This window comes from Lethenteron reissneri, chromosome 14 (genome assembly GCF_015708825.2).
Source record: "Lethenteron reissneri isolate LAM-NWPU_2019-01 chromosome 14, ASM1570882v1, whole genome shotgun sequence".
Lineage (NCBI taxonomy): Eukaryota > Metazoa > Chordata > Hyperoartia > Petromyzontiformes > Petromyzontidae > Lethenteron > Lethenteron reissneri.
The window spans coordinates 422,417-449,242 of NC_083792.1; the positions used below are offsets into that span (position 1 = coordinate 422,417).

The 26,826-nt window shown below is 50.4% G+C and overlaps 1 protein-coding gene across 22 annotated transcripts in view; it reads right to left on the reverse strand.

The window, feature by feature from the left end:
- LOC133342210 (spidroin-1-like) overlaps positions 1-26,826 on the reverse strand; it is a 194,649-nt gene that overhangs the window by 78,355 nt on the left and 89,468 nt on the right. For 15 of the 22 annotated variants that reach the window (XM_061551196.1, XM_061551201.1, XM_061551202.1 and 12 more), the window contains 3 exons: positions 19,410-19,536; positions 13,847-15,951; positions 11,007-11,075 (listed from right to left, as the gene is read on the reverse strand). In XM_061551196.1, the coding sequence (XP_061407180.1) occupies positions 11,007-11,075; positions 13,847-15,937 (2,160 nt within the window). In that variant the 5' untranslated portion in view covers positions 15,938-15,951; positions 19,410-19,536. Of the gene's footprint in view, positions 1-7,621; positions 10,633-11,006; positions 11,097-13,846; positions 15,952-19,409; positions 19,537-26,826 lie in introns of those variants that run through there. The other 7 variants (XM_061551195.1, XM_061551192.1, XM_061551194.1 and 4 more) reach the window with 4 other exon arrangements.

Sequence of the window (26,826 nt, forward strand, 5' to 3'; positions counted from 1 at the left end):
ATACCACCCGCAGACGGATGGCATGGTTGAGCGGCTACATAGGACTCTGACGTCCATGTTGAGCCACCAGGTCAGCGAGTCCCAACTCGACTGGGATTTACATATTCCCGTCCTATCTGCATATGGGATGGCCCCTCACGCATCCACCAGCTACTCACCATTTTTTTTAATGTACGGAAGAGAACACGACCCCCCAATTGATGTTCAGTTACAAGCCGCGCCCAACAAGGCTAAATCTAAAATTTCTGACTCCGTGCGCTTCACCCTTCAAAAGCTTTCCGAAGCGTGAGAAGCTTCCAGGGTAAATTCCGATTTGCACCAATTGGTCAATGAGCGGCTGAGGGGTTCCTGTGTTTCTACACATGAGTGGGTGCCTGGGGATAGAGCCTGGTTGCACTGTCCACAGGTACCGGTGGGTACGTCGCCCACATTGTTCAAACCTTGGAGAGGGCCGGTTGATGTGATTCGGGTCGTTCGACCACTGTGTGTCCAGATCCGCTTAGGGCGGCGGAGTTGGTTTGTACATCCCTCACGAGTGTCAGATGTGTCCAGCAAGCAGGGGTGTGTGCCCGTTGAGGGTGGTCCTCTACGGAGTCATCTGATTCTGTCCCCAGGTGCCGCGCGCCTGACGTCCCCAGCACCAACGCCTGCACCGTCTCCATTGCATTCGGGAGAGGAGAACCCATCAACCCGGCCTACTGCTCTTCGTGAGGAGCTGGGTTCGACGGGACATATGCACATTCCCTCCGGGACCTCCAGGGAGAGCGAATCCACCTCCCCTGGAGGCCCGGCCACGAGGACTCGTTTGAAAACTCTTTGGGTTTCTTGTTGAGAGACACATATCGTTTTAATCACTTTTTACTCATTTTTCTTATCACCTTAATCACTTGCTTCGTTAAGGGGGAGTTGACAGCCGAGATGGCTGAGTGCTATGAAGGGGGGGTGATGTAGTGACATCGTGGATGGCACTGTGTGGTGCCGGCCCTAGAGAGGTATGGCATGCAATGCACTTACATCGCAGACATCACGTATGGAGCGACATCGTGGATGTCACTGGGTAATGCCGGCTCTAGCGAGGCACGGCGTGCGATGTATTGCCATCGTATATATGGGTGTAGTACCAGCCCCAGAGGGGGCTCGGTGAGCGCTGGGTCATAGCACTCAGTGGCACCACATGTGGCATGCAGTGCTGACTCCTACAGGAGGGAGTGTGAGAGTGTCAGCGATGGGATGAGGTTACCTCAGGCCATGGCACTCTGGTTGACCCCGGAATGCACGTTCCGGGGTGAGATCCTGCTAGAGGGTTCGGGAAGGTGGTCGTGGCCAAGGGCGGAGCCAGCCACGGCCAGTGGGCATATAAACCGGGTCCCCGAGAGGGACCGGGGTTCTGCATTGCTGTTGTCATCTGAAGATCCATGTTCTACGTTCTACGTCCAAGAAGAAGTTACAACAGGTGGACCTGGACCCAAGCTGCGGTCCGGTCCGTTGTAGCTACTCCCAGTGTAACTAGTGTAGTTAGCCTGGTGGTCCACCACCATAGGGTGTTATCTGGTAAAGGGGCAGTTACCCCTTTGTGTTAAGTGTGTTGGTATTAATAAATGTGTTGCCTCCAAAGAGTACTTCTGCAACTCAGTTGAATCCACTACATATGTACTCTCTCTCCCTCTGTTCTGCTCCTGTTGCTAAATGCACATACAATGTCACTGGTATTGGCCAAACATAGCAATGCTTCAAAAATGTACCTATAACTTACTCGACTGGGATTGCAAAAAATCAATATTGCCCACTCCTGTGAAAACTTGCTGGGGACCCACATAAAGACGAGTCTTGGGACTCAGTGAGGATTAACAAGAATAAAAATAAATAAGTAAAAGATTTTGTAATTTAGCATCAACATTCCATTTTTGAAATCCTTTTATTTCCCTGGCAAATTCTTCTCCATATGCTGTGCCTTTACCCATTAAAAAACATTCCTTTTGAAGCTCTCGATACGTGTGATGTGTCACATTTGTTTTTTATTACAGTGTTTTGTGCGCGTGCTTGTGGAGGAGTAGCAGTGTGGTGGTTAATACACCGAACTCTAAATTCCAAGCTACCCAGGTTTTATTCTTGGCCATGCTCAGCCCCTGTGGAAACGCGCAACTGAACCGAGCCGTTAGCTGCCCAAAAGTTCGACTTCCCCCTAATAAGAGAGTACACATTAGCCCAGTGGGTGAGCATCATCTCTATGGGACAACCAATGGCCAGGTGTGCAGGGTCTCCTTCTCCCGTCCACATGTACGCCACAACAAGGTTAACAGGTGATCTTTAACACTAGCGGAACGCGTTTTTCACACAAGTTAATGATAAATTTATAGTTCGGCTTGATGTCACAAAGCTACGTTTCTTAAAAGCGTGTGGCGTATTGCGAGTCAACGCCGCAATACTTGGCCTCTGCTGGCGGTGAATGAGATCCGATTCATTCTCACAGCCTCCCCCCGCCATTAATTCTCACAACCTCTCCCCAAACTGCACAATCAGCATCAGGGCGAGAGGTGTGGAAGCGTCCCTCTGCCGGCGGTCACCTTGCAGCGTCTAAACTTCATGTCGCCACGCCAGGCAGCGAACCCAGCGGATGAAGCCACGGGATTCCAGGCTCTGGCAGGGGTCGCCTCGCTAGGCCTCTCTCACGCAGTGCTAACTAAGCAACGGCTCCTCTGCGCTCAGTTTAAGTGGCTCACCGCACGTCAGTGTTTCCGCGGCGGTGACACGGAGCAGTGTTGGCATGCTCACCACTCGTTACATCCCCACACGGCAGCTCACAATGTCAGCAACAACAACAACCGCCATTCGCCACTAAGTGGCGGTGATGTCACCACGACGCTTGTGCCAGGCCATGTGCACCTTGAGGATCCGTGAAGTGTCGAACGCCCGCTGAAAGGAGGTCACGGGGCAGACCCAGGTGCCACAGGTCGACTGACTTTGTCTGGCAAAACAACCCCCTACCTCCTCGCGGTGCCGGATGGGCAACGCTGTCGTGGACAGTGCTGTGGGGGGGAGGGCCAATTCCGATTGGCCTTTACCCTCATGGCGTCTGTGACTACCACAGTGACTATATGGGGGCTCTGGATGCGTGCGAGGGGCTGGTAACCCCTCCATCCAATAAATTACCACTAAACCATGACTGAAATATCTAACAATGTCAGCAAACGCAGTGACATAGGCGACAGTAAACAGCACGCTTCTCTCTCAATCAACCACATCAAGAGTGGTGTAGAGCTAAGCATTATACCACCGATCTCCACAGACAATGCTGTAACTAACAATAAAATCTTATTTTTTTTATCTACATTTATGTAGCATCTTATTCCAAGGCGCTTTGCAGCAATCAGAAAAATATACATTAAATGATAGTGGTTGAGATAAAGAGTGGGGCTTTTATTAGAAGTAGTGGTGGTGAAGTTATTGTGACAGGAGACCAGGTGGGAGTGGTTAAGGAAGGGTTGGGGTAGTGGTAGTGATAGGGGCTGGGGTAGAGGTAGGGGTAGTAATAGGGGTTGGGGTAGTGGTAGGGGTAGTGATATGGGGTTGGGGGAGTGGTAGGGGTAGTGCTAGGGGTAGTGATAGAGGTTGGGGTAGTGGTAGTGATAGGGATTGGGGTAGTGGTAGTGATAGGGGCTGGGGTAGTGATAGGGGTAGTGATTGGGGTTGGGGTAGTGGTAGTTATAGGGGTAGTGGTAGTGATAGGGGTAGTGATAGGGGTTGGGGTAGTGGTAGCGGTAGTGATAGGGGTTTGGGTAGTGGTAGGGGTAGTTATTGGGATTGGGGTAACGGTAGGGCTAGTGATGGGGGTTGGGGTAGTGGTAGGTGTAGTGATAGGGGTAGTGGTAGTGATAAGGGTTGGGTAGTGGTAGGGGTAGTGATAGAGGTTGGGGCAGTGGTAATGATAGGGGTTGAAGTAGTGATAGGGGTAGTTATAGGGGTTGGGGCAGTGGTAGGGCTAGTGGTAAGGGCAGTGATAGGGGTTGGGGTAGTGGTAGTGATAGGGGTTTGGGAAGTGGTAGTGATAGGGGTTTGAGTAGTGGTAGGTGTAGTGATAGGGGTAGTGTTAGGGTTTGGGTAGTGGTAGGGGTAGTGATAGGGGTTGGGGTAGTGGTAGTGATAGGGTTTGGGGTAGTGATAGGGGTTGGGGTAGTGATAGGGGTTTGGGTAGTGGTAGTGATAGGGGTTGGGGTAGTGATAGGGGTAGTGATAGAGGTTAGGGTAGTGGTAATGATAGGGGTTGAAGTAGTGATATGGGTAGGGGTAGTAATAGGGGTTGGGGTAGTGGTAGGGCTAGTGCTAGGGGTAGTGATAGGGGTTGGGGTAGTGGTGGGGGAATGATAGGAGTTGGGGTAGTGATAGGGGTAGTGATAGAGGTTAGGGTAGTGGTAATGATAGGGGTTGAAGTAGTGATATGGGTAGGGATAGTAATAGGGGTTGGGGTAGTGGTAGGGCTAGTGATAGGGGTTGGGGTAGTGGTGGGGGAATGATAGGAGTTGGGGTAGTGATAGGGGTAGTGATAGAGGTTAGGGTAGTGGTAATGATAGGGGTTGAAGTAGTGATATGGGTAGGGGTAGTAATAGGGGTTGGGGTAGTGGTAGGGCTAGTGCTAGGGGTAGTATTAGGGGTTGGGGTAGTGGTAGGGGTTGAGATAGTGATAGGGGTAAGGGGTAGTGATAGGGGTAGTGATAGGGGTTGAGGTAGTGGTAGGGTTAGTGATAGCGGTTGGGGTAGTGATAGGGGTTGGGGTAATGATAGGGGTTGGGGTAGTGGTAGTGATAGGGGTTAGGTTAGTGATACGGGTAGTGATAGGGGTAGTGATAGGGGTAGTGATAGGTCTGGTCATAGCTGGGGGGCCGGGGTAGGACGTAGCAGTAGGACAGGCAAGGGAGAAGAGATAGGGGTTGTTTTAAGGGAGGAAGGGAAGCAGGTTAGTGAAGATGATTGCTCTGTGCGCTGCAGTGGGAGTTGGGAGACGGAATGAGAGCGAGACTGGGCGCAGCAGGGCGAGGGAGGCGCAGAGAGGGACGGTGTAGACTGGGAGCGTAGAGGACGGGATGGGACAGAGTCGTGAGATATGAGAGAAAGCAAGATAGGGTTATAGCAAGACCATGTAGGGATTTATAGATTTTAGGGAGAAATTTAAATGGACAGTGGTTTGTAGACAGGGAGCCAGTGGAGTTGGGAGAGTAGAGCAGAAGTCTGGGGGAGGTTAAAATCCGTGGGCCGAGGTAATTTGTGTCTGCTGTTGGAGTGGAGTGAATGTGTAGGCAGGAAGCCTGAGAAGTAGAGAATTGCAACAGTCAAACTGAGTGAAACGAGGAAGTGAACCGGGAGTTTAGCAGCAGATAATGAGACGAGAAGACGAATTTTACGAACATTGAATTGGTGAAAGTGGCAGAGATGCGGTTGGAGAGGCAGGAGTTGACGATGACACCGAGGTTGCGAGCAAAGGAGACAGTAGGGAGGGAATGAGATAGTAGGACAGTGGAGGGGACCTGGGAGAGGGCAATGAAAATGATAATAATTAGGACATTAGATATTCGTGCCATTCTTATAGCACAGCGTTATCACAAAGGTGTTGTGTTTCACAAACGGATAGAATCTGCCAGTAGGCAGCAATGTTACCAACATAACCCGGAGTATAGGGCACTATATCAAATACAAATCATTATTATTACTACGTGTAATCTCATTTGAACAATTCACAATGTAATTTTTTTTATTTGGACCATGATGCCGACACACAATGGCCTCCTTTTGAATGACCTCAAGGAACCTTTAACATCGACTGTGAAAGCAAACGGCTTTGTATTTTATTGTTCACACGCCTGCCAGGATTAACCAGGGCAGCCCCGCGAGCCGTTTCCAATCCGCAACCTCTCCCAACGAGTGGTGAATGTGCGGCCGCTAGGCCCTGTCACTAACAGTATACCACACTCACGTGCGACACACGGCGAAACAAGCAGACACACGGGCAACGCACAGACACACGGGCAATGCAAAGACACATGAGCAACGCACAGATACACGGGCAACGCACAGACACATGAGCAACGCGCGACACGCGGGCAACGCGCAGACACAAGGGCAACACGTGGTCTCCGTTGGTTGTAAATCAAGTCGCTTGAAAGTAAGCGAGACGTTGTTCACTCGAGTCTCCGGCGTTTTCAGTTTCAGTGAATGGAGTGGTAAACATGTAAAATGAACAAACATTTAAATTCGTGGGCTTATTTGGTTTCTCTGAGCCAGCCACAGCAGAGCTCATCTCTGCATTTTCGCCTGTTAGGCCATTCGAGAATGAATCAATATCCCATGTAACTGAGTAAGCACCATCGCACCAAAAATCAATACATCAATGCTCGTTTATTTGATTGTGTAAGGGACAACTGCGACTCATTATCTTGTTTAAAAGGATGACTTACGTTGCTGGAGTTATAATGGGACTTTTGTTATTCGTATATTAGAGTGTATACAGATCCCATTATAAGCAGCTCTGCCTGCATGGCCTGAAACCCCAGTTACTCCATCTGTAGTCTATAGAAACTCAGCAGAGTTTGGTCTGTAAGTCAACTCTGTGAAGTTTCGATTTAAAGCTTTCGTGACTGCAGGGATTCATCTTCTTGGTTCTTTCGGTAAAGTCACGTAGAAGGGAAGTAATAAAATAATACGTGACTTTACCGAAAGAACCAAGAAGATGAAACTCTGTGAAGATCCCGTCAAAGATCGGTCAGCGAGTTCGTTATTAGAATCTCTGTCTAAGTGAATGTTGAGCGTGGCTCGTCTCCATTGGCAGGACTGAGTCAGTGGTGGAAATTCCACATTCTTATGTCAACGGTCAGTCTCTCCACTGGACAAGTGGTATTAATTTGCCATCAGCTTAGAAAATTAACTCACACAGCCTTCTTTCCGTCTGATTGCATTTGTCGGTCGCACGCTAACAGCGCTGTACCGCCCGGCCAGACACAGAGCCTAAAGATCCTCAGCATTCCGGCATGGTCTCCATCATCAACATTAGATCGGGAAATATCCCTCTGTATAACAACACGTGTTTTGAAAATGTTATGGATTCTAAGCTGTAGGAAAAGTCGTGTGCTGTTTAAGAGTTGATGCTGCTTCTTCTGCTGCTGGAAGAGTGAGATTCAACAGCTCTGAAATGAGATCAATAACCGTGGAAGAAGAAATAACACAGCGATAGTGGTGATATGGTCTGTCAATGGTGATTAAGGGACTGTAGCGAGGCAGTCTCTTAACCTGGGGAGTCATTGGATTGAGGTCGATTCGGCACAAGAACTGTAAGAACATCTTCTTGGTTCTTTCGGTAAAGTCGACAGACCTGTTCTCCACCTGAGGACGGCTACTTGCGTTGTGGCCGAAACGTCGTGAGAATTATTTTATTATGTTTTATTTTTTATTATTTTATTATTTCCATTCTACGTGACTTTACCGAAAGAACCAAGAAGATGAATCCCTGCAGTCACGAAAGCTTTAAATAGAAATTTAACTGTAAGAACAGTCGTGCTCGTAGCACCATCCCTGCGATCATCGCAACGCAGCGCGGAATGCACTTGCACATTGTTTAGGCCTGGTGGTGGTCGAATCAGCAGACTAATCATGAGGTTAAGTACCTTGGTAAAAATGTGTTTCTCTGGTCAATACTGCTGGCCACCAGCCCAATGTTACTAATAAGATTAGGAAATTTCCCCCGGATTGCGTCACCACATGGCACTTAAGGTTTTGAGGACGAGCACTTGCATGCACTAGCCATGATGACACTTCCTCGCCCCGTACCCATAAGCCTCACCACTGATAGCAAAGCTACCTTATGACAGGGGGAGCGCATAGAACGTGATACCCTCTTCCCACGGACACAACCGAGACCATGTGGAGAAGAGGGGCACCATGGCGGCGAGATGTTAACTACCTCGCCTGGTATGCAGGAGGTTGCGGATTCGATGCCGACCCTGACGCCTGTATATTTGGAGTTTGTGTGTGCTCCCCATGGTGGCGTGTATTTTTCTCTGGATCCTCCGGTTTTTCCTCCACATTTTGAAATGTGCGCTTAACAGTTGGCTCTTATAAATTTCCGCGTGAAAAGCCACTTCGTTGAGCTACCATTTGTGGCCAGGTCACTTCTGATAAAAAAAGCTACATAGCTCAGTGGGCCTTACTTGGTAAAATTAAAAAAGTTTAGTTTTAAATAGGGGGTGAAGGGAGAAGTCTGACACTGAACAGAACAAGTAGTGGAGACTCCTCAAATTGAAAGTGTAAGGACACTGAAAAGGAGCGTAAGGACATGAAGAGAAAGAACATACGGGTCACTTACCTGTACTTCAAAAGATGAACTCCGACAGCCTCTACCAGTGATTGCAAGGAGGAGCCATTTGTGTAGTGGTGGCTGGGTGGGAGACCAGTGACTGGCAGTGCAGATTTGATATAATAAATTTGTTACCGAGGTAAAAAACACAATGTTTTCTTTGTCCTATACAGCCTGCCACCAATCCATTGCCACAACGTTTAGCAAACATACCGGAGCTGGTACCTGGAGGAGGGGACAGGCCACTTCGTTGAATTGCAGCAGACAACACTGCTCTACCGAAGACAACGTATTGCGAAGCCAAGGTGTCCAAGTCCAAACGCCTGACAAACGAGTGTAGCGACCTCCAGATCCTCCGCCTTGCAGAGATGACATCCAACAGTCCTGGCCCACACGATGTTGCCACCAGACCCTAGGACAGCATAACTCGGTGCAAAACCGTAGAAAATGGTGATCGGTCTCGGACGTGAAGAGGTCTGTGATGAACCGTCCGAACCGGGCATCGCACCTGCTCGAATACCTCGGAGTGCAGAGCCCTCTTCCCCGGATCAAGACACTATCAAATTAACACACTTTGCGACCACGTTTTCAAACCCCTGCCAGGTGACAAGCCTTCAGGGACAGATGCTGTGACTCTGCCCAAGAGAAGACATCCCAAGTCTCCATCATTAGAAAGAAAAAGCTTGGGGGAGCCTTGGCGATTGACCATCGCCACCTCTGTCATGCCGTTGCAGTGAATGATAATTCGATTCTCACGGACCTTGGTCTGAAAGTTATGGGAGTGCGAAATGCACTGCTCTGAGCTCTGGTAGCCTGATGCTCCCCTCTGTGTGCCTCGGCCACACGCCCTAGAGAAGTATGCCCTGGAGTTGTGCTCCCCACCCCCACACACTCGCATCGGTCTAGAGAATACAATTCGACAGTGTCAGGCAGTGGGAGGCCCTTCTGCAGATTTCCCTCTGGTGGAAGTGAAGGCTTGAACTCAATGAACAGCGGATGCTCCTTGAAATTAAGCTTGTAGCCCACAACAGCTCGGACTCACAAATCCGTTATCGTGCGTGTCCACGCCGGCATCAATAGTGCTCGGTGGCCCCCCTATGTACGCAAGAGATAAGCGGGACGTGCGCTCTCCTTGGTTCCGTCAGTGCTGCTGATGCCTGTCTGCAAATGCGGCAGCATCAGCCCGGTACTGTGGTTATTTTGGCTTATCCTTCGCCTTACCTCCGGAAAAACAGACTTGTAGGCCCAGCTTCGAAGCAAGCTTCCCTCTCTAAAACAGAGATTGGCGACCTGAGGGCCACAGCAAACAAAACGGGATTTGCACAACTATGCTTTCTTTTCGTTGTCCGCCTTGAGTTGTTCAGGCAGTTCGTTGTTGAAGAGGATCTACCCCTTTGCAAAGGGTAGAGTCCACAAGACCACCCCTTCCTTGAGCTGAGGGTCAGTTTTGCCCCCATTCTGCCACATCACCCTTCGGCCCACAATGGCTGCAGCCACCATCTGCGATGGACCGTCGAGCAGGTCTCTTCCTGCATCAAAGAAAGAACATGGCTATATCCCGGATGTCAAGATAGGCCCTGATGAAACTCCTGGGTCTTCTTATGTGATGGGCTTGAGTCTCTTGTGACTCCACGGTGAACTTGGCTGCGAACGTCACATATATTGTGATGCGTATGGCAGAAGCTGTGGCGTGCAATGCCCTTTCTTGAATTCTATATCCGATGCCCTTTTCTTAGCATCCAGCACAGCCTGGAAGCTTTCCTCCCATCGAGCAGGATGGTCTGGGAGCTCCGTCACTACCATGGCCGCATCCACATGTGGCAATATCCTGTGCATAACGACGACCATCGAGGCTGTGCGTTGTCTGCGCTAGTGTCGCCCAAAAACTCTTCCACTCGGGAACTGGAAGAGTTTTTAGATTCTTTGCTGGCAGATTTTGCCGGCAGATTTTTCGAGAGGAACGGTTCCGGGTGCTTGAGCTTGTGCCTGATTTTACATCCCAGCGAGCACAAGACATCTTGCGGAAAAATCTTTTTTTTTTGCTTTCTCCTCGTCCGATGAATCCTGATCCAAGGACAACTCCGCCGATGACAAGTTACATCAAGTGTTCGGTCTTTTTCGACGTGGATTTCCTCTGTTCTGCTCTTCTCTTGCGGCTTCTTACATGAAAGCACCCATTATCCAGCTGTATCCAGGGTTCCTGGGAATTACTCATTCCCCCTCGATGATGATGTCGTCTTCAAAAGTGGACACTTCCGTAGTGAAACGCTGGTTGTGTGACACAGACCTCTGACCTGTAAAAAGCGCGTGGGCACAAGCAGACACGTCGATGAATAATTCCCAGGACGACGACGTTATCATCATCATCATCTTCAGACTGACATTCCCGCTGCACCATGTTGTAGTCTCAGATCAGCAGCAACAGGGGGATTGCTGGTCGACGCAAAGTCAGACCGGTTCTGGGAATACGTCCTCGTCTTCCCGAGGTAAGCACTGCCCTAGAAAAATGTGGGGTTTGAGGCAACAGCCTTAGATGGCTGGTCAAGACTATCGGGGTCTCAGTGGCTGCCGTGGCAGAACTGCCCTGCTGTTGCTGCTGCTGTTGCTCCTGCGATGAGGACGTCCTTGCCCACGTAGAATATGCAGTGGAGTTGCAGACAAGACTCACGTTAAGTCCGTGTCCTCGTCCTCTTCTTCTCCTTGAAGGGGTGATGCTTCTGCGATGGTGTCCTTGTTCCTGGAAGGTTGGTCAGGGACGCTGACAAACACATCCACCACAAATGTGTTTTTTTTCCGCTGCCGGTAGTTGACGTGAGCGGCTTGAGCCTTATCCGCAGCTACACGCACCATAGGGACGTGACCCAGCACGCCTGATAGCTCCCTGCCCATTGTGGTGGGCCCTGAGTTCAGCTGCGCCCCTGTCCGCGGGACCGCTGTCCCACTGGCCCAGGTCATGACGTCGACTGCCAAGCAGGGCCAACGCAGCGCGGCTCTGCTCATCTGACCGTGGCTCAAGCAAAAACTAGCCTACAGTCATGGTTTTTTCAGTTAACGTTTCGCCTCCCATAGTACCTCCATGGTTTTCACAAAGGTTAACAGATTAACGGTACATTTACGTTATGCACGCGGGCACCAATTTTGGCCAATCCGAGCACTCGTAAGTGGGGCTGAGCCACGCCCTCAGCCAATCAGCGAAGCCCATTTGTGAGCGGCTTTGTTGACATCACGTTTTATATTCTTAGGTTTTTTCGGTAAAGTGACTTTACCGAAAAAACCTAAGAATATGAATCCTTGCAGTCACGAAAGCTTCAAATCTAGAATCACGTTTTATGTTTTGGCAGTGGAAACAGCTCTCGAGCAGACCCAGTGATTTTTACTTATTTTTAAAATTACAAGTGAATTCGATTAACAGTTCGTTCAGTGAGCAGTAGTTTTCGTGGAAAGGATTAAAAACGTTAACCAAGGGACTACCGTCCTGACGTAAAGCCGGGTTTTCATCGGCAGCCACCGCCAGACTCCACTGTTACGAAGAGATGGAGGGGCAACCAAGCCAGAATAAAATGGGGGCAAAAACGTGCCTCTACGCGAGGAAATAAACAAAAGGGGGGGTGGGGGGCAGTCTGACGGTGGCCACCAGGTGCACAAAGAATGGAGTATGAGCGGCGCGATCCCAGCCCGAGTCGTGCTCTGGGCTGCTCTGCTCATGTGCGCTTCTCTGTGGTGCGTTCCGCTACTGCACGGGCCTCAGCCGCTTGGAACGGCGGCTCTTCACAGCCACATATTAGAAGGTAAAATAGTTCACAATGAACTGTGATGTTTACATTAATTAGTTCATTAATTATGCCGGAACGCTAACCATACAATTTTGCGAAAATATCCACGCAGATAAAAAAAATGGGCACACTTAAAGAACGAAGTGAAAGATGAGACAAGGTAGACACAAACCGTTTCTTGCTCGATTGCACCAACAAAACAACAATCTAAACTTTGAACATCAAACTATGATCGCGCTAGCCCTAGCTGCATCTCACCCTTAAGGTGAAGACAAAAAAGTGAGACTTATGGGTAGGGGGCGGGCAATTGTGGTGATAGTCCGGGAGGGCACAAAGACTCAAAAAGCCTTATCTGCAATATGTTACAAAGGTCCGATACATTGCCAAGTGTTATTCGTAACACTGCATCGGTGGTGGCGACCAGTAAAGGATGAAGATAACAATGGCGATCCTTATTCCGCACGAGAAAACAAATTACCCCAAGTCCCCAGGAATAATTTAACCGTGTCGACAGTAAATTCACTCGACTCGGCAGTGAAGATTCAAGAGGGCTCTGGGACAATCAGGTCACCTAGAAAAAATGGTGATATCCGATTAGGGTTAAACGGCGGGGGTGACGTCTGTGGTTGAGGAGCGCCCAGGAGCTGCGCGGGATAGACCGCTTGTGGGCAGGTGATGTTTAAAAGGACGCCTGGGTAAGAGGTCGTGCTCAACGTTTACTGTGCCCCCCGCTCCCAACGCCGACTCGAGACCCCATTTATCTACAGTAGTTGGAAAAAGGCTTATCGCACACCGCGTCACATGTTCGCATCAAATGGGGGTGGGAGGGTGTGCGTGTGCACACGCGCGTGCGTCTGTGTGCGCACGCACGTTCAGCTGCATGTGTGTCAGGGCGTACAGTTTAAGAGCGCTTATGCCGCCTGGGTGTGTTAAGAGTCGATAAATCAATAATCTGTACTTGGAGCCAGGTCAGAGCCCATTGAGAGGGAGACCTGTTTGTGCACTTGAAGTTAAGGGTGTCTTGCATGTATGCAAGTGTATCAAGCTGTGTGCATTGTGGATGTGAGTGATGTCATCCGTGTTTCTGTGAACCTGTATGCTTATTTGTTCGTAAATACTTCTGAAAGCATCTCCGTTAAAATTTGGGTCTCCACCTACATACGTGAGCCCGTCACGCTGTAGGGCGTGCTGTGCTATAAAGGACTGTTGTGTCTCAGTACAAGGCTGCCTAGGTGTATCTTGGTGTGCATGTGCATAGTGCGGAGAGTGGTAGTGTAGCGGTTAATGCACTGCGCTAAGGACCTGGCGACCCAAGTTCAATTGCTGCTCTCACCCAACACCGGTGTCGATTATCTGAACCACTCCTAAGCCTCCCCTAAGCTGTCTATGAGTACCCGTTGCTGTGTGTAAACATGAGCACTGGGGAGACAAAGGTAGGTGGCCGGGCACGGTCTTGGCCACCTACCTCCTCGTGTGCTGTGAAGGCCTTCATAGGGATATTTGTATGTTTGTTGAACTTATTTCACAATGTATGTAGCCAACCGTGCTAATTGGAGGTGCGGGGGAAGGACAAGAAGCTAAACATAAAAAGCAGTTCTAAAGAAATTAGTTTTCAATCTAGATTTAAAAGTGCTGCTCGCTAACAGTACTTGCCCCAACAGTCTGCTAAAAGCTAAACTGGGGACCTTTGACTTGTGTGCAGCAGCAGGGAGCCCTGCGTGTGGGGACACCTCACCTGGCTGCGATCCTTCTCCACCCGGCGGAAGCACTTGTTGAGCGAAAGGTTGTGTCGCACGGAGTTCTTCCAGCCCGTAGGTGCACTCGCAAAGTACGGGAAGTTCTCCAGTATCCAGTTGTAGATGTCGCGCACGGGCAGTCGCTTGCCGGCCGAGCACTCGATGGCCAGGAAGATGAGGCAGCTGAAAGAGTAGGGGGGCTTCCCACCCCCGCCCGAGCCGGCGCCCCCGCCGTGGCCGTGCTCCGGCGACCCGGGGAACGACGGCAGCAGCGGCGGCGGCGTGGATCCCGAGCCGCCAGCGCTGGCGTCGCGCAGCGGACTTAGCGAACGCAGCAGGAGGCCCCCGCCACACCCACCGGTCACACCGCCTCCCCCGCCAGAGCCCGCACCACCCACCAGGCTCAGCGAGCGCAGAAGGTTCTTGCTCTCGTGGAGCCAGTCCAGGTTGGTGAGCTCCTCATCCTCGCTCTCGAGGCCTCCACCGCCGCCGCCCGGCGCCGCCGTGGACACTGACGCTCCGCCCCCGTGCCGCCCGCCCCGGCTCCCGCGCCCGCCCCCTGTGGCCGACGGCAGGCTACCCGTGCTGGCGCACAGACCCTGGCCGCCGCCGGAGCCTCGCGCATGCTGCAGCGCCTTGGACAGTGTGCTGCCAGGATAGCTCCTGCTCAGACCCCCGCCGGCGCCCGCGCTGGTGGCACGAGCTGAGCTGCCCCCTGATGCATGACCGCCGACGCCCCCTCGGCCGCCGCGCGCCCTCCCAGGCCCCCGCGTTGCCGCCCCTGAGCCGCGACGCCGCGTCTGCCCTCGTTCCGGCGAGCCCGGGGCAGGAGGCACCGCAGAATGCACGCCGGCCACAGGGGTGTGAGCGCTGCCGCCGCCACCGCCGCCACGCCTCTCTCCGCAAACCTCGTGCAAAGTGCGCGACAACACTCCGCTGGGGTAGCTCCAGCTCAGGGCGCTCGCGTCGCCACCACCGCTGCCAAACGGCTCCTCGGCGTCGGCCTGACGCGCCTCCCGCAGCGCTTTCGACAGGCTGCTCTCAGGGTAGCTCCAGCTGAGGCCCGCGTCAGCGGCGGCGCCGTCCGAAGACGATGCCGTTCGGTCACGCGGAGCCCGCAGCTCCGCAGCGCGGAGCCGCGTCTCGCTGGGGTGCGGCGGAGGGGGCGGTGGTGGGGGTAGTGCGGGAGTCCCCGCGTCATCGCCCGGCCCCTCCCCTGAGCGCACCAGGCGGAGCGCCCCCGCCAGCTCACCGCCTGGGAAGCTGCGGCTCAATCCCCGCGCCACCAAGTAGGCATCGCCGAGTTCGTCGTCGGTGGAAAGCCATGAGGGCTCGTCCAGGACGATGGCGGCGGTGCCGAGACGGCGGCCCGGGGCTCCCTGACGCGCCTCGCGCAGCGCCCGCGACAGCGACCCTCCCGGGAAGCTGCGGCTGAGCGCGTCACATCCGCGCGAGTGGTGTGGCGGTTTGTGCGACGACGACGATGCGGGCGGCGACGTGGCCGACAGCAACAGGGAAGAGGAGGAGGAAGAGGCGGAGGAGGCGGATGAGGACGACGAGGGGGAGCGCATCGGCGAGGAGGAGAGCGCTCGTGCCGCAGGAGAGTCTCGTGGTCGCACCTCGTCGCCGCCGCGCGCCCGCGCGTGGGCGTGCGCGTGCGCGCCCACCGCCAGGACGCCGCCCAGCGGGCACGGCACTGCCAACCCGCTCATCAGTACGCCGGCTCCGCCGCCCATGCCAGTGCCGCTCGGGTAGCACAGGTTGAGGCCGTCGATGAGGTAACCGGCGGCGGCGGCGGCCGCGGCGGCGCTCGAGACGCCGATGCCGAAGGGAAGGTGGCCCAGGTGGTAGCCGGGGCCCAGGGCCCCCGAGAGGCGGGCGGCGCGCGCCGACAGCAGGCCACCTCCCCCGCCGCCGCCTCCGCCGCCGCCACCACCCGGGGGCGGGAATCCACATGCGCCGCCATCGGGGAGGAAGGCGCCGGGCGGCAGCGCGGCAGAGCCCAGGTAACCTCGGGGCAGTGCGCTGGATACCAAGGTCCCCGACGACACCTCCAGCTTTTTATTCAGAGGCATGGCGGCTCTGCCCATTCACCTCCGCTCCCCTGTGCACACGGACGCAATGGTGGGGCATGTGAGTACGCGCACGTGAGTGCGTGCATGTGTGCGTGTACACTCTTGACACCACAGGTAAGTCATCAGCATCTATAACCAGCTCCAAATCCTCAAATATCGCATGTAGAGGAGGAGGATAGTGAAGGATGCTGCTTGGCACTTGGAGGCAGTCACCCTCCAACAACAACAAAGAGCGGGAGAGCACAGGCAGTGCATCTGTCAATCATCTCAGTTGGTCAACCCATAACACCACTAAGTTACATCACTGTCACTTAGTGGCAAATGGTGGCTTTTGTTTTTGCATATGCTGTCCTTGAATGCATAAGACTGCGTGTAGGCACCAATTGTGTTGAATGCGTATTTGTTGTATGTAATTGGGTTCATGTGACCAATGCTGCTACTAGAGGCTGATTGATACACTCATCACATTGGAAAAAGAATAAAAATATACTTTTTCAGAGTGCTTTGCACAATAAGCACCTCATATTTCATATAATTTCAAGTATCTAAAAGGGCACCCCCAGTGGCAACTGTCCCTGCGTGGAATGAGGTGAATCAGCACCTGGCCTGCAAGTTGGACATTTACCTGCCAATTGGGGATGGTGATTTTTGATTCATGCCATCCCAATCGGGAGGAACTGTTCGAAGCCTAACTTCTACATTTACACAGGAAGGCTTTGAGTGTTTTTGTACTAATAACGTGAATGGTAGGAGAGCAGGGCAGCGCTAAAAACATGCACAGAGAAATCCACAATCTACTTGCTATACCACCTCCTGCATCGTGATAATCGAAGGTGCGGGAAACTATGTACAAAATTATAATGCACATCATCCGAGTTTGATTCACCAACCACACCAAAAAATTCGCTACACCGCACGAGAATCTGAGTCGGAGTCCTGTGGACTGGGCCTACACTCAAACCCAGGTGGTCTCGGCAGTGCCAGTGCAGCCCTCTAACACGGCCATCGCGAGCCACCAAAGTTGTCCGTACGGCTTTCCGGGTGTAAAAACTAACGTCCTTAAAAAAACCACAAACCTTTTTTTTAACATAACATTTCCAAAAGAAAACCCTGTCGGATAATTCTCACATGATTCAGGGCGCGAGCAGTTAGGAGAGTTTGAACGACAGGAGGAGGGAGTGTCTCTCCGTGATGCCGCTCGCACCGTGACTGGTATCACGGCCTAAATCTTAAAAATGCAAAGATTGCCCACAAATTACTCAACTTTGGGCTCCAAGGAGATTTCTATAGGTTTGCCCTTTGAACTTTATATATTGTCTTCCAAGTCAGGGTTATCACATGGACAATATATTGATGGACTGGATTAGCAGATCAGTGTTCAGTTCTAGGTCTGGGTTATAGAGTGGGTGATGGGCTCTAGGTTTGGGTTATAGAGTGGGTGATGGTCTCTAAATATGGGTTACAGAGTAGGTGATGGGCTTTAGTTCTGGGTTATAGAGTGAATGATGGACTCTAGGTCTGGGTTACAGAGTGGGTGATGAGCTCTAGGCTGAGGTCATCAACTCGTGGGGCTGAAGAACCTGGTTTAACCATGGGTGGCTGTGCAAACTAAACCCCAGGACCTCAATGGTGCTAGACTAATGTTCAGCGACATAGCCACAATGTGCCCTGCAAACCAGCCAGCCAGCAGCCTGCTCAACAGTAAAAATGCTAATACGTTTGGCAAACACAGCCATCACATAGCTCAGCATTCCAGACAGCCAACTGTTACTCGCCATTTGGGTATTTTTAAAGCGGTATTTTCGACGCGCGTTATTCACACTCGGGGGGTATAAATAGGCCGGGGCTCTGAACAGCCGGGATCCCCCACCCCTCGCCCTCGAGCTGCCCCGAGTCCAAGAGCCCCCCAAGCGGGGCCCTGTACGGTCGCGCACCGATCACCAGGCCGGCCGGCGCGACGCGGTCACGTCAGTGGATCATAAAAACACGCAAACCAAACGAGTACACAGGATCTTATTTTCATTATTTCTATTATTATTATTCTGCTGCTGCTCGTTAACCCAAAAAAGCCTCTCAAGAGTTTCAAGACTGTCTTTCAGGAGGGTTTTAGGCGGGAGTGATGTTGCTGCTGTGTATAATCTCAATTGAATAATTTGCATGGGGAATTATCAGAAATGGGATGTTTGGCCAAGAGCAATTACATTGTGCGTGTGTTAGCGATGGGGGGGGGACCAGAGAGAGCCCGGAGGAAACCCAAGCAGAACCGGTGGAGAACATAGAAATACCACACAGAACATACAAACTCCACATAGAACATACAAACTCCACACGGTGCATACAAACTCCACATAGATAATACAAACTCCACATAGAACATACAGAAAGCTGTTCGAGTCGGGGAAGTCAACCCCAGGAGTGCTTTCTGTAAGGCACAGTATTACCGCTGCACCACCCTCCCACCCAACACATTACCTGAACCCGTTCATGACAAATATTAACCGATAATATCAATGCATCAGAGCTTATTAACGAATCAGCTTCTTTCTCTGCTTGTGGAACAGATCCAACTCATATGAATGGATGAAAAAGCAACCGTACAAAGCTCAATTTGTTTAACTAGGTGAGCAATATAGAGACGAGAATATTCTCATTTGCAAGAGTGACCTGAGTGACCAAAACGGGAAAAACAATAACATAAAATGATTATCGTAAATGAAGCAAATTGAAATCAGAGCAAAATATCAAAACAGAAATCACAGCTAAAACACCCAAACAGAAATTAGCACAAAAACAATTGCATTACTAAATAAATTGACAACAGTGCACAAACATAACCGCATTTCTAGTTTCAAATGTGGGCTAGGAAATATCCTTTTACAAAAAATTCAAGTAAAAGTTACCAAAACATCACAAAATACCGAAGGTGATTATTTGTTGTCGTCGTGTGTAAATGGACGAGTCAGGATAAGAAGTCAGCGCTGTTCCATAGCTTTGAGCAAGTGCAGATCCACTGACTTGAACAGCTGCCGACGATCGGGCGCCATATGCCAGTGCTTGTCCTGTGATATGCGATGGTGCTGGGCCTTGTACGTGACCACGGCATGCAGTTGTTTTGCTCTGGATACTATTTGGATGTTTTTTCTCTGATTTCTATTTGAATGTATTGGCAGTAAAGCAGTGGTGCGCGGAATACTTTTTTTTGTTGTAATTATTTATTTTACCGTAATTCGGAACTCCGGTCAGAAAATCTTGCGGGGTGGTGGTTGTGGTGTGTGGAAATCAGTTGTCGTGATGTCAAAGCAGTCGGAAGACGAACGTTATGCGAGCAGCTGAACACGAAGCTTCACAGTCTGTTGCCGTATAGCACCCTGCCTGACAACGATTGGCTTCGTGTTTTGACTCGTGCCCTCGATTTGGTCGGACAGTTCTTAAACCTAACCCTAAAGCGTTCAGAAGGAGTACGACACGATCCCAATGCTCTACTTGCCGTACTATCCATCGGCGGTTCAAGACGACGGCGAAGATGATGCTCCACCAGTCCCACCTCAGGCTCGAGAGGCAATGCAAGAAAGCTGCTGCTGCTGCTCCTGCTGCTCCAGCTGCTCGCCCTCCTCCTGGTCAGCCCAAAAAATTGCATGCCCCGGAACCAAATCAAGAGTCAATATTGACCTTTGATAGCAAGTCTCAGTAGACTGAATAAACCTTCGAATCACATCAAACTTAGCGAAGGGGTCAATTAAAAACTGATAAATAGATTTGTCGCTAAAAATTTCAGGGCCGGTGTTTTTTGCTGCACCGGTGTACCGCCAATACATCCATTTGCTTCATTGCTGTACAATAATGTATGTATGTTGAACTTCTTTCTTACCACACGTAGTCAACCGTGCTAATCGATTCCTGGGGGGAAGGGGGGTAATGTTCCTCGAAAATGCCGTCTTGGGCAAAAACCACAGTCAACAAATAACAGACCTCATGTGAAAAATAGGATTACAATCCTGGGTCCAATATTATCACCCCACTCACTGTTTGTGTAACTAATTCTACATGATTTACCCCCACTTGGTATCAAATACAAATCAAAACAGACACATGATACATGTAAATAGAATAACATATATTAAGACAGAATGAAAGTTAAATTGGCATCATTTACTGACGATGAAGGATGATGGTGGTGAAGATGAATTATCACCCCGTCCCTCTTTGTTAAACTTATAATTCTACGTTATTTCACTCTTCTTATTACAAATCACGCAGGTAACATACATGATAAATAGAAAAAAATTGGGACAAAATAAAAGAGTGAAAATATGTTTTTCTTTTACTTATGATGAACGCTGATGGCGAAAGTGATGTTGGTGGGGGTGTTAGAGGGGGGATTTCAGGCAACGCATGGAGTGATAACGTAATGAGTGTGAAAAAGAGCTTCATAGCTCATTGGATTTCTCCAGGACAAATATAGATGCTGAGTGGTGGAAAAGTTAGAATGAGACGAGATATTCATCCATAGCATATCTTGCACAGTGCAGGCAGACTGCTTAGTATCTACAGTACAGTGCAAGTGGGATGCTTAGTATCTACAGTACAGTGCAAGCAGACTGCTTAGTATCTACAGTACAGTGCAAGTGGTCTGCTTAGTATCTACAATACAGTGCAAGCAGACTGCTTAGTATCTACAGTACAGTGCAAGTGGGATGCTTAGTATCTACAGTACAGTGCAAGTGGTCTGCTTAGTATCTACAGTACAGTGCAAGTGTGCTGCTTAGTATCTACAGTACAGTGCAAGCAGACTGCTTAGTATCTACAGTACAGTGCAAGTGGTCTGCTTAGTATCTACAATACAGTGCAAGCAGACTGCTTAGTATCTACAGTACAGTGCAAGTGGTCTGCTTAGTATCTACAGTACAGTGCAAGTGTGCTGCTTAGTATCTACAGTACAGTGCAAGCAGACTGCTTAGTATCTACAGTACAGTGCAAGTGTGCTGCTTAGTATCTACAGTACAGTGCAAGCAGACTGCTTAGTATCTACAGTAGTGCAAGTGGTCTGCTTAGTATCTACAGTACAGTGCAAGTGGTCTGCTTAGTATCTACAGTACAGTGCAGGCAGACTGCTTAGTATCTACAGTACAGTGCAAGTGGTCTGCTTAGTATCTACAGTACAGTGCAAGTGGTCTGCTTAGTATCTACAGTACAGTGCAAGCAGACTGCTTAGTATCTACAGTACAGTGCAAGTGGTCTGCTTAGTATCTACAGTACAGTGCAAGTGGTCTGCTTAGTATCTACAGTACAGTGCAGGCAGACTGCTTAGTATCTACAGTACAGTGCAAGTGGTCTGCTTAGTATCTACAGTACAGTGCAAGTGGTCTGCTTAGTATCTACAGTACAGTGCAGGCAGACTGCTTAGTATCTACAGTACAGTGCAAGTGGTCTGCTTAGTATCTACAGTACAGTGCAAGCAGACTGCTTAGTATCTACAGTACAGTGCAAGTGTGCTGCTTAGTATCTACAGTACAGTGCAAGCAGACTGCTTAGTATCTACAGTACAGTGCAAGTGGTCTGCTTAGTATCTACAGTACAGTGCAAGTGGTCTGCTTAGTATCTACAGTACAGTGCAAGTGGTCTGCTTAGTATCTACAGTACAGTGCAAGTGTGCTGCTTAGTATCTACAGTACAGTGCAAGTGTGCTGCTTAGTATCTACAGTACAGTGCAAGCAGACTGATTAGTATCTACAGTACAGTGCAAGCAGACTGCTTAGTATCTACAGTACAGTGCAAGTGGTCTGCTTAGTATCTACAGTACAGTGCAAGCAGACTGCTTAGTATCTACAGTACAGTGCAAGTGGTCTGCTTAGTATCTACAGTACAGTGCAGGCAGACTGCTTAGTATCTACAGTACAGTGCAAGTGTGCTGCTTAGTATCTACAGTACAGTGCAAGCAGACTGCTTAGTATCTACAGTACAGTGCAAGTGGGCTGCTTAGTATCTACAGTACAGTGCAAGTGGTCTGCTTAGTATCTACAGTACAGTGCAAGTGGTCTGCTTAGTATCTACAGTACAGTGCAAGCAGACTGCTTAGTATCTACAGTACAGTGCAAGTGGTCTGCTTAGTATCTACAGTACAGTGCAGGCAGACTGCTTAGTATCTACAGTACAGTGCAAGTGTGCTGCTTAGTATCTACAGTACAGTGCAAGCAGACTGCTTAGTATCTACAGTACAGTGCAAGTGGTCTGCTTAGTATCTACAGTACAGTGCAGGCAGACTGCTTAGTATCTACAGTACAGTGCAAGTGGTCTGCTTAGTATCTACAGTACAGTGCAAGCAGACTGCTTAGTATCTACAGTACAGTGCAAGTGGGCTGCTTAGTATCTACAATACAGTGCAAGCAGACTGATTAGTATCTACAGTACAGTGCAAGCAGACTGCTTAGTATCTACAGTACAGTGCAAGTGGGCTGCTTAGTATCTACAATACAGTGCAAGCAGACTGCTTAGTATGTACAGTACAGTGCAAGCAGACTGCTTAGTATCTACAGTACAGTGCAAGCAGACTGCTTAGTATCTACAGTACAGTGCAAGCAGACTGCTTAGTATCTACAGTACAGTGCAAGTGGCCAGCGCAACATCTCGAGTACATTACTAGCGGACCGCTCACTACTTGTTGACGTCGAGATGAGAATATTAGCAGCGTCAAACCACGTACAGCCGAAACATCACATCCGTGTTCCGGAAAACAGACCTCCTGAGGTAAACCGTGTAGGGCCAAAACACGTGTTCGATAAAACCGTGTTGAGTAAGGTTTTATTATTTCATGTTCTTACTTTTGTCATTTTGGTGACACAGATAACACGTGCGAAAGATACTATCCTGGCCTCTTCAATCCTCACCTAGATAAACATAATTAACTTGAAACTTAAAACCCTGGTCATGCTTGCAAATTAGATTTTTCTATTTCAACGGATATTCTTGGTGAAATATTTTAATTAAAAAAAACAACAGAGTATTTTACTGTTAAAGATCATTTTATAAAAATGCTCGTCACAACACTATGTGAGGTGCGCCTGCGTTCCGCTGGTGGCGTGGCCTGCGCTTACAGACACTAGACAGCATGTAGACGCTACTCTAAATTTAAGAGATTTATATTTATCCAGTCTGGGAATTCCTAAACTCCCGCCACTCTACTTAAAAACTCCAGACTACAAACTTCAGTGCCGGGCGGCCGCGCGCTGCAAACATAAACTCACGCCATCCCATGACGAGTTAGCACAACTTGCACATCAAGCGGGGAAGGTATCTCAAGTTCAACAAAAGTGCCTCTCGGTCACGAGCACCTTCCCCGGTGTACATACGATGTTCAGCTTTGCCACGTTAAAACGTCGCAGCAACTTTGCGTCGACCTTGTGCCTGCAACAAGGCTGCCCTCGCGCGCCTGTGCGTACGTGCGCGTGCGACTTTTCTCAACATTTCCCCCTTCCCCCACTCCAATAAAACTCTCAACAAGAAATTCAGCCATAGTTCCAAAAGGGTCAAAGCCCAAACGGGAACGACGTGAGTTTGGTCAGACTTGGTTAAAGCTCTCCTGAGCAAGCAAATACATCATCATCGTTGTCATCATCACGGTCTGCAGTGCTGATGTCGGAATGCGGTGGTCATTAGAGCCTTTGAAAATAATTAGTGGCCGGACCCAGAGGTCCAGAGGGCCCAGGTGTTTCAGTGCTGCCGAGTAGAATGCAGTGCTGCACTTCCCCCTCATTCACCCACGCAGCCACTGGAATTTTTGTGGTGATGAAAGATTTCCCTGAGTGTCAAGACTTATTATTTACGATGGCCTTTTAAGACTTCGTTACTTGCATTCTAACGGCAGACTAATAAGCGTTCGTCCACGCAGTTTCAATGGCAGTGAGCAGCTCACAATCGGAGGGTTTGTGAGCAGCTGAAATCCTGACTGGGGGGTTAACTCAGCCCCTCAGACTTCCGGGGTTAATAAAATTGGTGCCACATTGAGAAGAAGTCAATAGTGGTTGTCCTTTAGATAGGCTCAACCCTGCCATCTAACCTATATAATTCATTTTTTGTCCGTCCGTCCGTCCGTCCGCGTACGCTCCCTACCGGGGGATTTAGCTCTAGGACCGTGGGGTTCGGCGAGATTAAATTTTGCAGGTGGGCACGCCCCCGGCCCCGCGGTAAACTTAGGCATTTCCGATTTTTCGTCTCTAAACTTTAAATCGGACCGATTATCGATTTAGTGCGATTTATATTTATTTATTTAACGCTTTATTTATTTATTTACTCTTGCCGGCCGGCGCGGACCACGGCGGTTGCCCCTGGCAACGGGTAGAGAGAGACGCGTTCGCTGCGGGGTGGACGCCATTTTGAATTACCATTAAAAATATGCGCACGCATTAACACGCGATTCTGAGGTAAATTCATCAAAGTTTCACGTCCTCTTTACTCCCCTTCCACCCCAATGTGTGTAATTACTATTATAGGGTCGGTAGATAATAAAATTATAGCGATTAGACAGTATTATTGTAGCGCGGGGGGGGGGGTATTGGCCCCAGTACGGAGCCTCAGCTGGGTAGGCAATCTAGGCAAGGCCAGAGGCTCTGCACGGTACTAGGCCTCGACACCCCACCCGTGTCAAGCGACGACTTTGTGGTATAAACTCGATATACCCGGCGTTGCCCGGGGGGAAAATACATTTAAAATCTTCTGAAAACTTTAAAACATTACATACCAATGAAAATACAAGTGTGTAATTACTTTTAAACCCGACGCGCCAAGAATCGATTCTCTGAATCGCGAAAAGGAATCGAAGGTTGTAGATTCCTTTAGATTCGGACGATTCCCGTTTACTATAAGTTGGTTAAAGTCGATATAAACTGCTACGAACGGGAAATATCCGGCGTTGACCGGGGCAAAAATGTTATTAAAAACTCCTGAAAACATTAAAACATAACATATCAATGAAAATAAAACTCTGTCATTCAAAATGTAAACCCCCAACATGCCAGGAATCGATTCCTTGAATCGCACAAAGGACGAATCGAAGGTTGTAGATTCCTTTAGGAGGGGGAGAGTGGGGAGAGTGGTGAGAGTGGTGAGGGGGAGAGTGGTGAGAGTGGTGAGGGGGAGAGTGGTGAGGGGGAGAGTGGTGAGGGGGAGAGTGGTGAGGGGGAGTGGTGAGAGTGGTGAGGGGGAGAGTGGTGAGGGGGAGAGTGGTGAGGGGGAGAGTGGTGAGGGGGAGAGTGGTGAGGGAGAGAGTGGTGAGGGGGAGAGTGGTGAGGGGGAGAGTGGTGAGGGGGAGAGTGGTGAGGGGGAGAGTGGTGAGGGGGAGAGTGGTGAGGGGGAGAGTGGTGAGGGAGAGAGTGGTGAGGGAGAGAGTGGTGAGGGGGAGAGTGGTGAGGGGGAGAGTGGTGAGGGGGAGAGTGGTGAGGGAGAGAGTGGTGAGGGGGAGAGTGGTGAGGGGGAGAGTGGTGAGGGGGAGAGTGGTGAGGGGGAGTGGTGAGTGGTGATTGGTGAGGGTGAGTGGTGAGGGTGAGTGGGGAGGGTGAGTGGCGGTTGTTAGTGGTGATTAGTTAGGGATGAATGGTGAGGGTGAGCGTGAGTGGTGAGGTTGAGTGGTGAGCAGTGAGGGTGAGTGGTGATTGGTGAGGGTGTGATTGGTGAGGATGAGTGGTGAGGGTGAGTGGTGAGGGTGAGTGACGGTTGTGAGAGGTGATTAGTGAGTGGTGAGGGTGAGTGGTGAGGGTTAGTGGTGAGGGTGAGTGGCGGTTGTGAGTGGTGATTAGTGAGGGGTGAGTGGTGAGGGTGAGCGTGAGTGGTGAGGGTGAGTGGTGAGGGTGAGCGGTGAGGGTGAGCAGTGAGGGTGAGTGGTGATTGGTGAGGATGTGATTGGTGAGGATGAGTGGTGAGTGGTCAGGGTGAGTGGTGATTGGTGAGGGTGAGTGCTGAGCGGTGAGGGTGAGTGGTTGTTGTGAGGGGTGAGTGGTGAGAGTGAGTGGTGAGGGTGAGTGGTGATTGTTGAGGGTGTGATTGGTGAGGATGAGTGGTGAGTAGTGAGGGTGAGTGGTCACGGTGAGTGGTGAGGGTGAGTGTTGAGGGTGAGTGGTGAGGGTGAGTGGCGGTTATGAGTGGTGATTAGTGAGGGGTGAGTGGTGAGGGTGAGCGTGAGTGGTGAGGGTGAGCAGTGCGGGTGAGTGGTGATTGGTGAGGGTGTGATTGGTGAGGATGAGTGGTCAGGGTGAGTGGTGAGGGTGAGTGGTTGTTGTGAGGGTGAGTGGTGAGGATGAGTGGTGAGGGTGAGTGGTGAGCGGTGAGGGGTGAGTGGTGAGGGTGAGTGGTGAGGGTGAGTGCTGAGGGTGAGTGCTGAGTGGTGAGGGTGAGTGGTGAGAGAGTGGTTAGTTTTGAGGGTGAGTGGTGAGGTTGAGTGGTGAGGGTTAGTGGAGAGTGGTGAGTGGTGATTGGTCAGTGGTGATTGGTCAGTGGTGATTGGTGAGGATGAATGGTGAGTAGTGAGGGTGAAGTTGAGTGGTGAGGGTGAGTGGTGGTTGTGACGGTGAGTGGTGAGGGTGAGTGGTGAGGGTGAGTGGTGAGGCTGAATGGTGAGAGTGAGTGGTGAGTGGTGAGGGAGAGTGGTGAGTGAGAGTGGTGAGGGTTAGTGGTGAGGGTTAGTGGTGAGAGTGAGGGGTGAGTGGTGATTGGTGAGTGGTGAGGGTGAGTGGTGAGGGAGATTGGTGAGGGAGGTTGGTGAGTGGTGAGTTGTGAGGGTGAATGGTGAATAGTGAGTGGGAGTGGTGAGTGGTGAGGATGAGTGGTAAGGGTGAGTTGTGAGTGGTGAATGGTGAGGGTGAATGAGGAGTACAGTCAATATGCACTGCTGTTATCATACCAGGTACCACCACCAC